Genomic DNA, 17,068 nt, shown 5'->3' on the forward strand with positions numbered 1-17,068 from the left:
CTGTATGACAGTCGCCCTGAAACTGTGATTGGTGTAGATAGCTGTTGTTCCCGCCTCTTTACACATCTTCGGCAGCATCTGTGCGAGTGAGTTTATTCCCAGCGGAGCTTTAGTGTACCAGATACTGTCTGTGTGAGCTGCTGTCATCCTGGGCTTCAGATAAAGGGCATTTGCATCTGGTGGAAGTTTGTTTAAATACTTTTCCAGTGATGCAACGCAACTGCTGACCTAACTGACACTAACTGTCAGTTTTGATTGGATTGTTGATTGCAATCAGCTGTGAGGCGGAGTGATATATACACAGTTAAATTACCGTGATGCTGTACTCCAATATCGTCACGGTTTTACTGTCTCTCGACCAATCAGATTGCAGGCCCGGAACTAACTGTTAAGATATATACTACAAAAGTATTTCATGCTTGGGCTCTGCCAGCCTAAAAGAAGTTGTGTAGGTTTTTGTACAGCTGCTCAACCAACTCCAGTCACTGTGGCTGTCGAGCACAATAATAAACAGCAGAATCTTCAGTCTTCAGACTGTTCATCTGCAGATACACTTGATCGACGTTGTTGTCTCTGGAGATGGTGAACCGGCCTCGAACTGACTGAGAGTAGTATTTGCTCTTACTGTCATGAGTGACAGTAGCAACCCACTCCAGTCCTTTTCCAGGAGCCTGTCTGATCCAGGCCATCCAGTAGTTATCAAAGTGCAATCCAGAGGCTGTACAGGTCAGTCTGTGAGATTCTCCAGGCCTTTTAATCACTGGTTCAGATTCTGTCAGAGTCTGACCATCAACACCTGTCAAGACAGCAAGAAAACCATGATATGAAACAAATTTACAACCTAAAAGAAAACCTAATATAAAAATCAGGTAAAATCTTCACCTGCCCAGCAGATAGTTAAAAGCAGCAGTCCTGTCCTATAGTCCATCATGTTAAACTGTGTGTCCACTGTTCTCTGTCCTCCTCTCTGCAGTCAGATAAGTAGAGGTGGAAGATATCTGAGTTTTGCATTGACTCCTCCTCACAGAGAGGAAACAGCTGATTGATCTTTTTCTTTGGTGAAACTGGACAGAATGTTTAGTGACCAAGAAATGTCCGCATAAGTTTGTACATTAAAATTGTTTTTTGTGTTTGAAATGGAGTAACTTGATCATCAACATTACCACAACAATAATGTAAAAACAACCATTAGTGAAGCAGTGATGCACAACACGCCTGGATTTGGCATTGTGACAGATTTATGGTTATTTCATGGCAGAAAGGTTGGTAACAGGTGATCATTAGGAGGAGGACATTAATATCTGGCACATTAAGAGCTGAAAACAATTAAGTAAAAACAATCACTTCTTGATTTTCTCCATGGCCGTGCATCATAGTGAGAAGCCACGCATATCACATGAAACAGCGGAACTGTAGCTTTCCGACAAGACCAAGCACTTGTCGGGAGTCCAATATTTTCACAGCGAAAAAGAAAATGATAAAGTTACACTAAAATTACGTATAACAGAGCTTTCATACAGCTTTGTACTCGCGAATGCAGGCTCGCACAGAAATGCCATGCATATCACATGAAAGCGCAGGGCAGAGCTTTCCAGTGATGCCACACACATCATTGTGCTGTCATCCCATCACGCTATAAATCCAGATCAACTGTCTACAAAATAAAAACCTGGCGAATTTCTTTACAATCCATTATACAGATGTTGTTATCAGTCACTTCATATAGTGAGGAATATCGTATCTTACCACGTCTTAGGCTTGCGTGTGTTTCTCCCTGTCTATCCACATTTGTAGTCCAGCTTTCAAGATATGTGTTAGATATGCAAATATTTCCATATTGTCCAGCTGACACATCAAACTTTGTATGACAAGACCAGCCACTTCACCTTTGCGCACCATGCAGCCTAATAATGCATGCATGTCAGGGCCGTAGTCACCACCGACATAGAATATCTTTTCTACCAGAGCTGGCAAAATGTGAAACACTAAGCAACTCCTAACACAGTCATGATTAGTTTTTTAGAGGGAACCTTTTTTTAAACTTACTTTATTTACTGTACTTTTGTTTATTAAAATACTACTTCTACTTCTCATTATTATAAGTTGTTGTTTTTGTATGTATCACTTTACACCAATAAAAAAGAGCATGTATACACATTTTAAAGTAATTTATTTCAGGGAAAAACTGCCAGTAATGGCCTTTATTTACATCTCTCATTATCAGCATGTGTGCGTGGTTGAGTCACATGGTTGCTGGGTATTTGTACAGGTCTGTTGGTGGTTTGTATCACTGTGTAGCTCATACTCACACAGTAATACACAGCTGTGTCCTCAGGCTGCAGATTCTGTCCTGTTAATGTCACTGAGCTTGTAGAATGCGTGTGTGGTAAAGGAACTTGTTTTTCAGAGCATTATTTTGGTAAACGCTTCCTCCACCCCACCGATGTATAATCCAGTACATTGGTTTTCCTTCACGCTGTCTGATCCAACCTGTTGCATAGTCATCATCAGTCAAAGAATAACCAGAGACCTGACAGGTGATGGTCAAAGACTGTCCAGGCTGCACAACCATTGAGTCTGGCTGGATGAGATCAATACTGTTCACACCTGTGGAAAGACAAATCAACATTATCTCCATCATTCATCTGACTATTCAGTGTTTCTAATGTGTTTATTAGTGTGAATCCACTGAAAGCTCCTCACAGGATCCAGCTGCCAGCAGCAGTATCAGAGCTACAGAGAACATGGTTGATGTTGAAGCTGAACTGATGTGAGCTCTTCTGTCCTCTCACTGACACACACACTTCACTTCTTTATGAGGCAACACACAAGGAGGCTGATTTACATACAGTAGTGATGATAGTAAATCAGCTGACTGGAGGTGTTGACAAGAAAAATGGAATACACTGTAATTTTTTTCACAGTGTGTAGCTGAATAAACACAAACAATCCCATTTTGTTCACAGCATAGAAATGAAATATTTCTATGTTTCATAGTCTCAGTGAGTGAAAGGAGAACATTTGTATAATGTTTTGTACACATCACATCACTGTGAGTTATATCATTCTTTTACATCATGATCATATATATTTTTAATAATGCAGATTCTTTTCAAATTATTCAACTGTAACTTTTATTTATATTCAGATTAGAGGTATTTATCATTCTCTTTGGCAGCATTTGTTTAACCATCCATATCCTGGATATATTGTCCAAATATATTCTCAGCACTGTTAAAAATCAATAATGGGAACATTATTAACAATTACATTGAAAAACAGGATGTAACAAACCACAACATCTGCTGTGTCTTTCATAGTGTCTTAGTTTGTGTTGTACCAAGTCTTATCTTCGACTGCCACCTGTAGGTCTTTGTGAAAAAAATGTCTGTGGAGTTTTTGTACAGCCTCTCTGCTTCTTTCAACCACTGCGTGTGTTTGGCACAGTAATACACAGCAGAGTCCTCTGGCTTTAAGTTGGACAGTCTCAGATACACCATGCTGTTGCTATCATCTCTACTGACTTCTGCACGGCCTCTTACACTGCTGGCATAAGTGTTTTTGCTGGCATCAGACCAGCTAACCCCGATCCATTCCAGTCCTTTCCCTGCAGGTTGTCTCATCCAGTGCATAGTACAGCAGCTAAATGTGAAGCCAGATCCCCTGCAGGAGAGACTGAGAGTCTCACCAGGCTTTTTCACTACTGAACTGGAAGGAATGGACTCCATACTCTGACCTGTACAACCTGAGGAGATGAAAGGAGAGAGGAACCACAGAAGAAAGTGAGACAGTCACCTGAGAAGTTTTCTGCTATCACTGACTGACCATCAGTCCATGTTGTCTGATAAAAGATGAAGCAGCAAGAAGCAGGAGAACTCACAGGGCAGAGAGAGAGAACCATGCAGGGTCATTCCCCTTCAGTTTTCATCTAACCGACCCAATGAAAATTTTTGTGCTTTTATGAAGAGATAACGCTTCTGTTTAAGTTAACAGTAACACAAAATTGCTGAGAAATTATGTAAGTACAGTGCATTTTTATCAAATTCAGTCACAGTCTTTATGAATGTTAACATATAGAACATGTGTGTGTGGTTGAGTCACATGGTTACTGGGTATTTGTACAAGTCTGTTTGTGGTTCGTATCACTGGGGTAACGCACACACACACTTGCTGAGACATCACTCTGCTTTGTCTGTGTCTGTCTCTAACTGAAGTGGCGGCTGGTTTGATCATGGAGGAGTGAGTGACAGCTAACTTGACTCAGTCTTTTTCTCGGTCAGCCAAACTGTGTCAAATTCTGTTCTCTTGTGCTTCTTGGGTCGTCCACAGGCAGCGTCTGATGTTTCTGCATCAAGCTAGCTGTCACTGGCATCTCTGTGGACAAACCAGCTGCCTCTGTAACCTGACCTGTAAATGCATCAAAACAGCCCATGCAGCATACACATATGACAAGGCCCACTTTTTTAAATAAGCTAACACAGTGTAAATACATTTATGGAAGTCAGATTAAACGGATTGGATACTTTGCATTGTTGATGAAAACAAACTTTTCTGTAATTTGACTATTGAGTTGTCTAAAGACTATTGATGTAGTCACTGATGCAGTTATGATTCTAAAAATAACTGCATGTGTTATTTTTGTTTGTTTGTGTCATAAATAATGATGATGGGAAGTAGAAACTGTGTTTGAGGATTCATCTCTACAGCAGATAGATGACAAACTTTTAAAAGTTACCAGCTGATTTATTCCATCACTGGTGATGTCAGAGTATTTAGATTAATGAAAACAGCTGCTGTTACAGGTAATGAAGAAGGATTTATAAAGTCTGTTCCTCTCTGTACTGTAACAGTGAGCTGGTGTTGAAATCATTAGTGGTCTGAGGGCTCCTCCTCTGGTGGCTTCATGTTACAAGTGTTCAGGCACTGAGGGGTTTTTGTTCAGGTCTACTGATGCTTTGTGTCACTGTGACTCTCTGGCACAGTAATACACAGCAGTGTCTTCAGGCTGCACATTCTGTCCGTTTAGAGTCACTGTGTTGCTGGAAGAGTCTAAGCTGATACTGAACTTGCTATTCAGTAAATCTTTGACGGTGCTGTCACGACTGATCCACTCCAGTCCTTTCCCTGCAGGCTGTCTGATCCAAGCTGTGTAGTAGGTGCTCACAGAATAAGAGACCTGACAGGTGATGGTGAGACGTTGACCTGGCTGCACAGTCACAGAGGCTGGCTGTGTCAACTGTTCACACTTCACACCTGTTAAAAACAAAAAAAAATGTTATAAGTTATAGAGCAAAAGAAGAACTGTTGACTTTGACAAATCCAGAGAGACTCACATCCAGCTGCCAACAGCAGCAGCAGAGCTACAGAGAACATGGTTTATGTTGAAACTGACGTGCTGTGAACTCCACTGACAGCCTGATGTGATGTTTTTATAGCTGAGTAACAAGGAAGCTCACTGAGTTTGCATAGAATCAAACATATGAAGCATCAATGTTGGTCTAACTGGAGCCAATAGAAGAGTCTGTTCAGTGTTATTATATCTGCAGAGTGACAACAAATCACTTGAGATAATTTAATTCATTACGCACTGACATGTAACATTTTCCCAATGTCTCTGCATTTACAGAAAATATTCAAGTGTTAATTTTGTTTTATGGTACAAAATGCATGCCTGAATATATAGTACTGATGCTTCTGGTTTGCAGGTTTAAACAGAAAAAACTTAAATGGTAAATGGTCACAAAACGGCTTTAGTGTTAACATGAAGTTAACATTAATCACTGTTTTCAACATGTTTTGGATTGTGAACATTTCAGGTTTCTATTTATCTTCAGATTCAGCCAATTTCTGTGATCAAACGTTGTTCTGATGTGCTTTACTTGTGTTTTTTTGTTGTTGTTTTTTTGAGGGGCTGATATTCAGAGGAACTGATGAGTTTACAGTCAAATATACAGAAATCTAATGTGGATATATCAAAGTGCTTTTGCAGGTGGTGAGAAAACTCTGATGTCATTAAGATCACATTGCTGTTTGTTGTCTGTGGAGGTTTTTGTGCAGCTGTTCCACTGTCTTCAGTCACTGTGCTTTGTCAAGCACAGAAGTAAACAGCAGAATCTTCTGCTGTCAGGCTCTTGACCTCGAGGTACTGAGTGCTGCTGGGCACATCTTCAGTCATGATGAAACGGCTTTGAAAGGAGCTGCCATAGCTAGCAGAGTTTTTGCCTGTGTTCATCTCCCCAATCCACTCCAGAGCATTTCCTGGCCTCTGTCGTATCCAGTGAATAAAGTAGTCTGTCATGTCATAACCAGAAATGATACATGACATCTTCACTGTCTCTCCAGGTCTTTTCACCTCAGAGGAAGACTGGTCCAGTTTGATCTCACTCCAGACTCCTGTAAGTAAAGACATTGTGATCATCATCACATTTATATATCACAGATTAGATATTTTTTAAATGTCTTTAGTGAGTTAAAGCAGAAATTCGTCTCACCATGAAAAGCAACTATGAAGAATAAACTCCAGCAAATCATATTTTCCATTCTGTGATAAACACTGTAATCCAGTGCTTTGTGATGTGAATCTTTTGAGGGTTTATAAAGTGTCCCAGTTGTTGTGTCATAAATGATCTGAGAGCTGTTAATGATGTGATTATAAGGAGGGAAGTGTTTGCATGGACCTCCCTCTGCAGGTGTGAAAAGACAACATGGAAAGCAGATGTACTTTCACATCAGTAGAGATTTCAACAAGAGCAGGGGGAAATGTCAAAACACCAAATACCTGGTAACTGCTTGTATTGTAAACTATGATAGTTGAAAACTACAGGGAGAGACAAGATGTATTTTTCTGGCAGTGTATTCAACTGAGAAACTTTTCTAATATTTTTTTTTAAATATCAATCTTAATGGATTCTGGTCATACATTTTGAAGAGGCAGATGACACTTTATCATGGCCAAATTACAAATATATTACTTGCACCCTATCACTGCACACTGTTGAATGGTGTTCATTTTGTCTTTGGCAAATATTATTGCCTCTCTCTTTTCATAGAACAGGAAAGGCATGTTTTCATGTCTTCTCTAAGCTATGGATGTGCACAATTAGTCAGCTAGTCTATTAGATGCACCTCAAGGAGATGAGCAGCAAGTAGAGAGGAAACTTCTGGAGGAGCTCAGTGAGGAGACACAGGTGTATTCATGTCTCTTCCTTGCATCTCTCTCATCATGCATGCTGGGAGGAGCTAAAATGTAAGGAGGAGACGCAAGCGAGGGAAGCGAGGAGACACATTAACATATTTGTTCCTCCAGGAAATGAAAGATTAATTGTCTGATTGCAGCATCACTTATGTCTTCAGCTTTCATCACAGTATCTCACAGCAGCTCCTGCAGTCTTCTACCTGTTTATCTTAAAATCTCTTTGAAATGGTGAGATGGTGAACTTCAGCTTAATGAACACATGAAGCTGCAGTCACTGGTGACCCAGCTCTGTTTGTGATGTGGTGAAGTGAGCTCACAAAGGGTGTGTGTATAAATTATAGTTCAGTCCAGGGTTTGAGTGTCAGTCAGTTAAGATCAATGAGAACAGCAGATCTGAGTGTCTCCTTTTAGTGACAGAGGAGAGAGAAACTTGACACAAAATATTACATGCTTAAGCTCTACCAGCCCCTTGAGAATGAGCACTGTAGGTTTTTGTACAGCTGCTCAACCAACTCCAGTTACTGTGGCTGTCGAGCACAATAATAAACAGCAGAATCTTCAGTCTTCAGACTGTTCATCTGCAGATACACCTGCTGTCTGCTGTTGTCTCTGGAGATGGTGAACCGGCCTTGAACTGACTGAGAGTAGTAGATGCTTGTAAATCGAATTTGAGCCACCCACTCCAGCTTTTTTCAGGAGCCTGTGTGATCCAATGCATATAGTAGTCACTAAATTTGAACCCAGAGGCTGTACAGGTCAGTCTGTGAGATTCTCCAGGCCTTTTAACCACTGGTTCAGATTCTGTCAGAGTCTGACCATCAACACCTGTCAAGAGAAATAGGGAACAAGTCACTTGCTGAAAGCTGACAACTTTTTCAGGACATTTTTAATTCAAAATCAAATATTTTCACCTGCCCAGCAGATAGTTAAAAGCAGCAGTCCTGTCCTATAGTTCATCATGTTAAACTGTGTGTCCACTGTTCTCTGTCCTCCTCTCTGCAGTCAGATAAGTAGAGGTGGAAGATATCTGAGTTTTGCATTGACTCCTCCTCACAGGGAGGAAACAGCTGGACTGAAGATATTTAATGAAACTGGAGAATTAATATCCAACAGTCAACCCTCAGTCACCTGTTTTAATATTCATATGTGTTTTAACTTGTGTTAAAGTCTATCAGTATTAACAACACAACCACAGTTATTATAATAATACACAAATGTTAATCTGAGTTCAGACATCTGACACATGAACACACCTGGTTTAATCAAATTTGTGAGCTTATAATTCATCTTGGTATCAAGGCTCTGTTTCTCATTAGTCACTTTGAGCATAATGTGCAGCACATGACAGCATTTACAGTGATAGAAATAAAAAGCAGTGTTATCCATCATCTACTAAATTGCTTTATTATCACATCATCCAATCAGCCAGTGTTTGAATATGTATGGGACTGTGGACATTTCACTTTTCTAATTATCTCCTGAACTAGCCAAGTTCACTCTGTTATCAAATGTTAAAATATACAGAAATCTAATGTGGATATATCAAAGTGCTTTTGCAGGTGGTGAGAAAACTCTGATGTCATTAAGATCACATTGCTGTTTGTTGTCTGTGGAGGTTTTTGTGCAGCTGTTCCACTGTCTTCACTCACTGTGCTTTGTCGAGCACAGAAGTAAACAGCAGAATCTTCTGCTGTCAGGCTCTTGACCTCGAGGTACTGAGTGCTGCTGGGCACATCTTGAGTAAAACTGAAACGGCTTTGAAAGGAGCTGCCATAGGTCGGATTGCTTGTAGCTGTGTTTATCCATCCAATCCACTCCAGAGCATTCCCTGGCCTCTGTCATATCCAGTTAATACTGTAAGTTGTCATGTCATAACCAGAAATGATACATGACATCTTCACTGTCTCTCCAGGTCTTTTCACCTCAGAGGAAGACTGGTCCAGTTTGATCTCACTCCAAACTCCTGTAAGTAAAGAAACAATCATTATCAGACAAACTTTAATAATCACAGGTTGCACATTTATAAAATCAGTAAAGCAGATTTAAGTTTCTTACCATGAATAGTAACTACAAATAATAAACTCCAGATAACTGTATTTTCCATTCTGTGATAAACACTGTAGTTCAGTGCTTTCTGATCTGAGTGTTTCAGAAATATATCAAACTGTCCCAGTGATCTGCCACAAGTTGCTGATGGTGTGTTTATAAGAGAGGAAGAGTTTGCATAGACCTCCCTCTGTGGGTTTAAACAGGGAACATGTGACACAGATACATTTCCATAAGTAGAGTATCTCTACAAGAACGACACGGGAAACTGTAAAATATTAATATCCTGGCAACTAATTTCTGCTCCAATGGAAGATAACGGGACAACGACAATCTTTAACTAATGGTGCAATGAAGAGCTTTTTGGCTAAATTACAAAAAGTAATTTACATTGTTTGTTTTGTATTTGTGAAGAGGCAGAGCTACTGTTTAAGTTATAATGAAGTTATCAGATGTTATTTTCCATCCCATTACATGGTAACAGGGCACATTTCGCCCCATCCTCTCTGGGCATCACAATACACAAAAGTAAATGATTAAAACATGTCATATACATCTTGTATTCAGGGAAAATCAAGCCTATCTAACTCTCTTCTATACTGATGTTGGCTGCAGTGGAAGTCAGATGACATCTACACAGATGCATTAAATACATAACTTTTCTTCTGTCTACCATGAACAAGAAATGGCCTCTATTAGTGAATTCTATAAACAGGGTTTTGCATTGACTCCTCAGCACAGTAAGAATACAGCTGATTGGACTGCTTGGGTGCTTTTTTTGTAATTAATGAATAAATATAAATTGTAACGTGCTGTTGAACGTTACAATCAAGCAACTAAATGGTTTACATAATTAGATGAGATGAAAATGGGAACTAGGGTTTGATTTGAACAAATATGCCATCATCAGTAGATGTGTTAATGTCAGATAAGAGCATTCAAATCACCTCTGTTCTTTATTTACGTTACTGTTAGTGCATGTGTTTTAATCATATGATCAGTATGAGTCAATGAGTCAAACTCAGTCAGTCCTAGACTGCCCTCTAGAGTTTTGAAAGAGGGACTCAGCATGGAGACACATGACATTTTGTTCATTAGGTCTGTTTAATAGTCTGAACTCTGTGGATGTTGTATTCTGTCACTGTCTGCTGAGAGAGAGGAGATCTGACCTGTTTGAGTCTTCTTCCAGTCTGTATGGTGATACAGTTATTTCACTGCAATGATCTATAATATTTATTTATTGTTTTGTTTTTTCTTTTTACATTTGGTACAATATCAGATAAAGAGTGGCCTGTGGGACTCTGGGTGAAGTGTTCAGAAGTCCTGCTGTTCCAGTTTTATAATTACGGTTGGATCAAAGTGGTGTCTCATGATCAGGTTTATTCTTTTCTCCCTATCTTAGTATCATATTCAGTGTTTTAGTGCATTCATTGTGCCTTGGTCAGAGTCTGCACCTTCAGCCCCTGATTCTGTATACTGCTCCTAAATTAGCACATGCAGTAATTTCTTTCAACTCCAAAGCAAAGACAGTTGTTGTTTATCAGCCCAGTCAGAGGGGTTATTGTAGGTTTTTGTACAGCTGCTCAACCAACTCCAGTCACTGTGTGTCTCGAGCACAATAATAAACAGCAGAATCTTCAGTCTTCAGACTGTTCATCTGCAGATACACCTGCTGTCTGCTGTTGTCTCTGGAGATGGTGAACCGGCCTTGAACTGACTGAGAGTAGTAGATGCTGCTACCACCATTATCATTCCAGGCAACCCACTCCAGTCCTTTTCCAGGAGCCTGTCTGACCCAGCCCATATGGTAGCTACTGAGTGTAAATCCAGAGGCTGTACAGGTCAGTCTGTGAGATTCTCCAGGCCTTTTAATCACTGGTTCAGATTCTGTCAGAGTCTGACCATCAACACCTGTCAAGAGAAATAGGGAACAAGTCACTCGCTGAAAGCTGACAACTTTTTCAGGACATTTTTAATTCAAAATCAAATATTTTCACCTGCCCAGCAGATAGTTAAAAGCAGCAGTCCTGTCCTATAGTCCATCATGTTAAACTGTGTGTCCACTGTTCTCTGTCCTCCTCTCTGCAGTCAGATAAGTAGAGGTGGAAGATATCTGAGTTTTGCATTGACTCCTCCTCACAGAAGAGGTTACAACTGGGCTTGACATTCAGTTTTGCCCTAGCCACAGTGTGACCCTGTAGAATAAGTTTGTATAGCTAATAGATAGGATAGGTGCAACATGAAGGTTCATTGTACAGTTAAGGTTTGTCTGACATGTTTCAATTAAACTGGTCTAAATGCCTTAAATGCCACGTTTCTGTCAGAGAAGAAGAAATCATGCTTGAGGTCTCCTCACTCTCTGTCACAGATGGTGATTGAGTCCTCTAAACACACACTCTTTGGTTTATAGACAGTAATGCTGAAAAGGCAGGGCAGCACTGTTCCCAGTGTTGTGCAGGCACAATGCAGGTACACTGTGGTACAATTATTCAAGTCCATTGTTTTTACCCTGGAACATTATGAATCTTATAATGATTGGACCGTCTCTATCGGGGTCAATTTACAGTTTATTTCCAAACTGTCTGAGGAAATTTCTCTTCTTTCAAAACTACCTTCATTAGAGTCTCTGAACCCATTGGATATTGGTCTGACAGCAATAACGGCCAATATTCCAGGAGAGCAGGTGAAGCAAGCAGATATGCGGCACACAGACTTCCTCGTCCGTATGCCGGTCATTTTGGCTAATATCTGTAAACAGGTATTTGCATATGAATCTAGATAAACTGAGAAAGTAATATAACACAGAGTTCTCAGACAATAGTTGATGGTTTCTGAGGTTGCATTTCTGGCAATGCCATCCACCTCTGCACACTGACTGTTTTCCTGCCTCTCAAACATGATTGGTCAATACTGCTCAGACTACACACGGACAACAGCCTGACACAAGAACATGTCCAATACCCAAACTTGTCCTGTTGCCTACAGATTCTGTATACATATGTAGATCTGTTTACTGAGATTAAATGATCTGTAATAAATGATAGTGACGAGTAAATTGTGTCTGTGAGTCATAAAAATATGTTCTGATGGTACTGCATGTCTGTGCAGTATGTTGGATACATCCACACCATCCAACATGGTTGATGTTGAAGCTGAACTGATGTGAGCTCTTCTGTCCTCTCACTCACACACACACACACACACACACACACACACACAAACACACACACACTCACTGAATCATTATAAAGATGAAATGTTTAAAATGTAGTTGTGAGCTGAATTTGTTCTGTTACTTTAATGTTATCAACATACAATGCATTGTTATACTAGAGTATTTAGAATCCAAAGTCTGTTTCTCTCTGTACTGTAACAGTGAGCTGGTGTTGAAATCATTAGTGGTCTGAGGGCTCCTCCTCTGGTGGCTTCATGTTACAAGTGTTCAGGCACTGAGGGGTTTTTGTTCAGGTCTACTGATGCTTTGTGTCACTGTGGCTCTCTGGCACAGTAATACACAGCAGTGTCTTCAGGCTGCACATTCTGTCCGTTTAGAGTCACTGTGTTGCTGGAAGAGTCTAAGCTGATACTGAACTTGTTCTTCAGTGAATCTTTATAGTATGTGGTGGATCCAGCTGCTGCTCCAATCCACTCCAGTCCTTTCCCTGCAGGCTGTCTGATCCAAGCTGTGTAGTAGCTGCCCACAGAATAAGAGACCTGACAGGTGATGGTCGGACGTTGACCTGGCTGCACAGTCACAGAGGCTGGCTGTGTCAACTGTTCACACTTCACACCTGTTAAAAGGAGAAAATGTTTTGTAACAAATGATCAAATTAACAAAAGAAGAACTGTTGACTTTGACAAATCCAGAGAGACTCACATCCAGCTGCCAACAGCAGCAGCAGAGCTACAGAGAACATGGTTTATGTTGAAACTGACGTGCTGTGAACTCCACTGACAGCCTGATGTGATGTTTTTATAGCTGAGTAACAATGAAGCTCACTGAGTTTGCATAGAATCAAACATATGAAGCATCAATGTTGGTCTAACTGGAGCCAATAGAAGAGTCTGTTCAGTGTTATTATATCTGCAGAGTGACAACAAATCACCTCTGCTTTACATTTGATCCATTTTGCATGCAACCATTGCTAACTTTGTTTTACTGTCAATATCTTGTATCATGTACTTACTGCATTTATTAATACATTTACTGGTTCACTTACTGTACTGACATGATTACTGTATTTGCTGTACACAGACATAAAGTGACAGCAGCCAGAATCATGTCAATTAAATAGTATAAAAACTTCAGTCTGATGCGGCTGGTTTCAATAAATTCCTTTTAACAGTTTCAGTGTTTGTAGTTGTTGGAAAACAGCTGCTCAGGAACTGAAATGTTTCACAAACTGCAGTAAAATAAATATTTCAATGGCGGTGAAAACTTTGGTAGTTTAAACATTTCTGAGTTACTTCTTGTGTTAATCAACACTGATTACCTTCATCTGTGTGGTTGTGTCACATATATATGCACATTCCTTTATTGCAACAAACTGTCAGTATTGTCTCACATCTTTTCTGGATATTTCTCTGCAGACACAATAATAATTCTTTGATTATTCTATTAACACAATTTGAATATAAAAAACCTCCCTATATCTTTTATGTTGAGAAATAATATCCCTCAGTTTTCAGGACTTCATAATGCAGGGACAAAGATGAATTCATGGTTTCATACAGGAAATGTTTCTCATGGAAACTATAGGATATCAAAAGACATATAATACAGAATATAAGAATTAAAAACATGATGTAATGTATTTTAATGTAAATAATACTGATACTAATGATATAAACAAATTCATCATAAATTCTCAATGCTTGTGCAGCCTGGAAGATACTGTAGGTTTTTGTACAGCTGCTCAACCAACTCCAGTCACTGTGTGTCTCCAGCACAATAATAAACAGCAGAATCTTCAGTCTTCAGACTGTTCATCTGCAGATACACCTGCTGTCTGCTGTTGTCTCTGGAGATGGTGAACCGGCCTTGAACTGACTGAGAGTAGAATTTGCTGCTACTGCTACTACTGATATAAGCAATCCACTCCAGTCCTTTTCCAGGAGCCTGTCTGATCCAGTTCATGCTGTAGCCACCAAAGTTAAATCCAGAGGCTGTACAGGTCAGTCTGTGAGATTCTCCAGGCCTTTTAGTCACTGGTTCAGATTCTGTCAGAGTCTGACCATCAACACCTGTCAAACAAAAGTTTATGCATGTCATGCGTTACATTGGAAGCACAAATAAAATGTGTCTCATCAAGATCAAGTAAAATCTTCACCTGCCCAGCAGATAGTTAAAAGCAGCAGTCCTGTCCTATAGTCCATCATGTTAAACTGTGTGTCCACTGTTCTCTGTCCTCCTCTCTGCAGTCAGATAAGTACAGGTGGAAGATATCTGAGTTTTGCATTGACTCCTCCTTTTTCATAATCAGAGTCTTCTGTTCAATCTTTCCTTAAAATTCATTTTCATATTCTGGCTTTTTTCCCTAACTAACAGTATTTGTTTGATTATTTTAAAGAATCATTTCTGTCATCATCTCTCATGACAACCTGATGTTATTATTATCCTTGTTTTACTGTAAGTCTCTTTTTTTAACATTTGAACTTTTTTCTTGCTGTGAGACGTCCAATGCAATGTAAAAATAATGGAAAATTGCTGCTGTTTATAAATATATAAGAAACAAATGTTTGAGTGCATGTAGTCTGAAAATCAACTTGAAGGCTTGGTTTGAAAAAGGCAAACATTTCATGTCACCTGACATGACAACATGAAAATTGACATTTTGTTTTTCCATTTAATTTTTGCTGTGCTACTGCTTGTGCCTTGTAATTTTGAATGTTTTTCTTGTTAATGAATCTTATGCACAATATTTAAAGATGAGAAATCAATTTTAAACCACTAAAACACAGTGTATAAATGCTGCCACCACTAAAGACTACATCCTAAAGACAGCTCAGCTACATGTCATATCTTAATTTCATTACACATCTGATTGTAGCATTTTTCACACACTTTCATGAACAACCTTCATTTGCATTTTGTTGAAGAATCTTTAAATTTAAACTGAATCAGCTGATGGTGTAAACAGTGTGTCTTCCAGAGGGAGCATGAAGAGAAGTCATTTATTATGTAAGGAACATAATTGTTTCAGTGAAAGAGCTTATATAGACTTTTATTCCACCATCTACATGGTTAATTTAATGATAGGATTTACTGTATAAAATGTCATAAAACTCATGAAGTTAGTGCAGGTTAATGTAAAAAATAAAGTAATGTATGACACAGAGCTCAGCCAAGCAAGACATTACTGTAGTTCAACTCATGTTGTGATCACAGTCAGGTTGTCTTCTTATAAGTGCAGATGTTGCCATGAGTCATGGTAAACTGTCCCAAAACACTGAGACATACTTTATCATTTGTTAACTGGACGTCATTCAGTGGAAATTGTGTTTTCAAAGCCCTGACATGCTTCAGTGCTTCTCATACAGACATCAGTGTTGTTCAGTGTTTGTACAGCTTTGTAGTCTCATGTGTCACTGTGGCTCTCGTGCACAATAATAAACTGCCGAGTCTTCTTCTTTCACACTCTTCACCTCTAAGTACACAAGATTTCTGGAAGTGTCTTTGGTGATGGAAAACTGGCCTTGGAGACTCTGGGCAAATATAGTGCCAGTTCCACCATCAATGCGTCCGATCCATTCCGGTCCTTTCCCTGGTTTCTGATGGATCCAGTGCAGCCAAGCCAGAGACAGTCCTTCCACTTTACAGGACAGAGTGACTGATCCTCCAGCTCTGATGACCACTGGCTCTGAGGAGGTGAGCGACTGGCCCTGAGCAGCTGAAAGACACACAGAGTTTAGATAACCAGGGAGCCAGCAGACATCCAAAGATCCTTCTCTCCTCCTCCACAGGACACCGACTTCACTCACCCGAAATTAGAGCCAAGAGGACGACACTCTGTACAACTGTCATGGTGGGAACTTGACTGAGTCTAAACCTGTAAAGGCTGTTATGGTGGATATATACTGTGTAGACAGAATGGGTGGGGATTGTACATCAGTGTGTGGATTTACATTTTAGCAGTTGGAGTTTGTGAAGGAGTGCTGGACTCTGAGAGAGAGAGAGAGTTCAAAACAGACTGAGACACCAGCATTAAAGATGTTGTTCAGTGTTTCTCCTTTTCTTAATTTACACAACATGCTGCACTGTCAGTCTCATTAGTTAGCTTAAGAAGTGATTGGTCACCTCAGTGAGGTGGATTACTGCTAACAGAGGAAGAATGTGACAAAGTAAGACATAGTTTTTCCTCTATCAGCCCAAGAAGTGAAAGTTTGTCTCATTGCAGTATCACTTATTCATTCAGCTTTCATCACAATGTCTCTCAGGCACAAGAACAAACAGCAGGTTCTTTAGTCTCCTGGCTGTTTATCTTGTAATCTATATGAGATGGTGAGCAAAAAGAAAGTAAGCTCACAGTAGATGTGAGTATGAAGCTGCAGTTCAGGGTTTGAATGTCAGACAGTTGATATTAATGAGAATCGCTCGCCCTGTGTGCCTGGGGGGTGCGGGGTCTCCTCGTGCTCCCTGGGCCTGGGGCGGCGTGGCCGGTCCCCCCTGGGGGGCTGTTTCCGCCCCTGGTGGTGCGGGGTGGGTGGGCTCCTCCCTCCCCCCCCCTTCGCTCCGCTCCCGCCCTTCCCCCTCTCTCCTCCCTCCCCCCTCTCCTTGTCCCTCCCTGCTCCTCTCTCCCAGGGGGGCGGGGGTCCTCCCCCGGGCTG

At 40.3% G+C, this 17,068-nt stretch overlaps 1 protein-coding gene across 1 annotated transcript in view; it reads right to left on the minus strand.

The window, feature by feature from the left end:
* The window catches only part of LOC144458564 (immunoglobulin gamma-1 heavy chain-like), a 133,269-nt gene that overhangs the window by 13,155 nt on the left and 103,046 nt on the right, over positions 1-17,068 (minus strand). Inside the window, exon 2 of the mRNA XM_078161054.1 lies at positions 12,737-13,032. Coding sequence (XP_078017180.1) covers positions 12,737-13,032 — 296 coding nt within the window. The remainder of the gene's footprint in view (positions 1-12,736; positions 13,033-17,068) is intronic.

The sequence above is a fragment of the Epinephelus lanceolatus genome, chromosome 18 (assembly GCF_041903045.1).
Source record: "Epinephelus lanceolatus isolate andai-2023 chromosome 18, ASM4190304v1, whole genome shotgun sequence".
Taxonomy (NCBI): Eukaryota; Metazoa; Chordata; class Actinopteri; order Perciformes; family Serranidae; genus Epinephelus; species Epinephelus lanceolatus.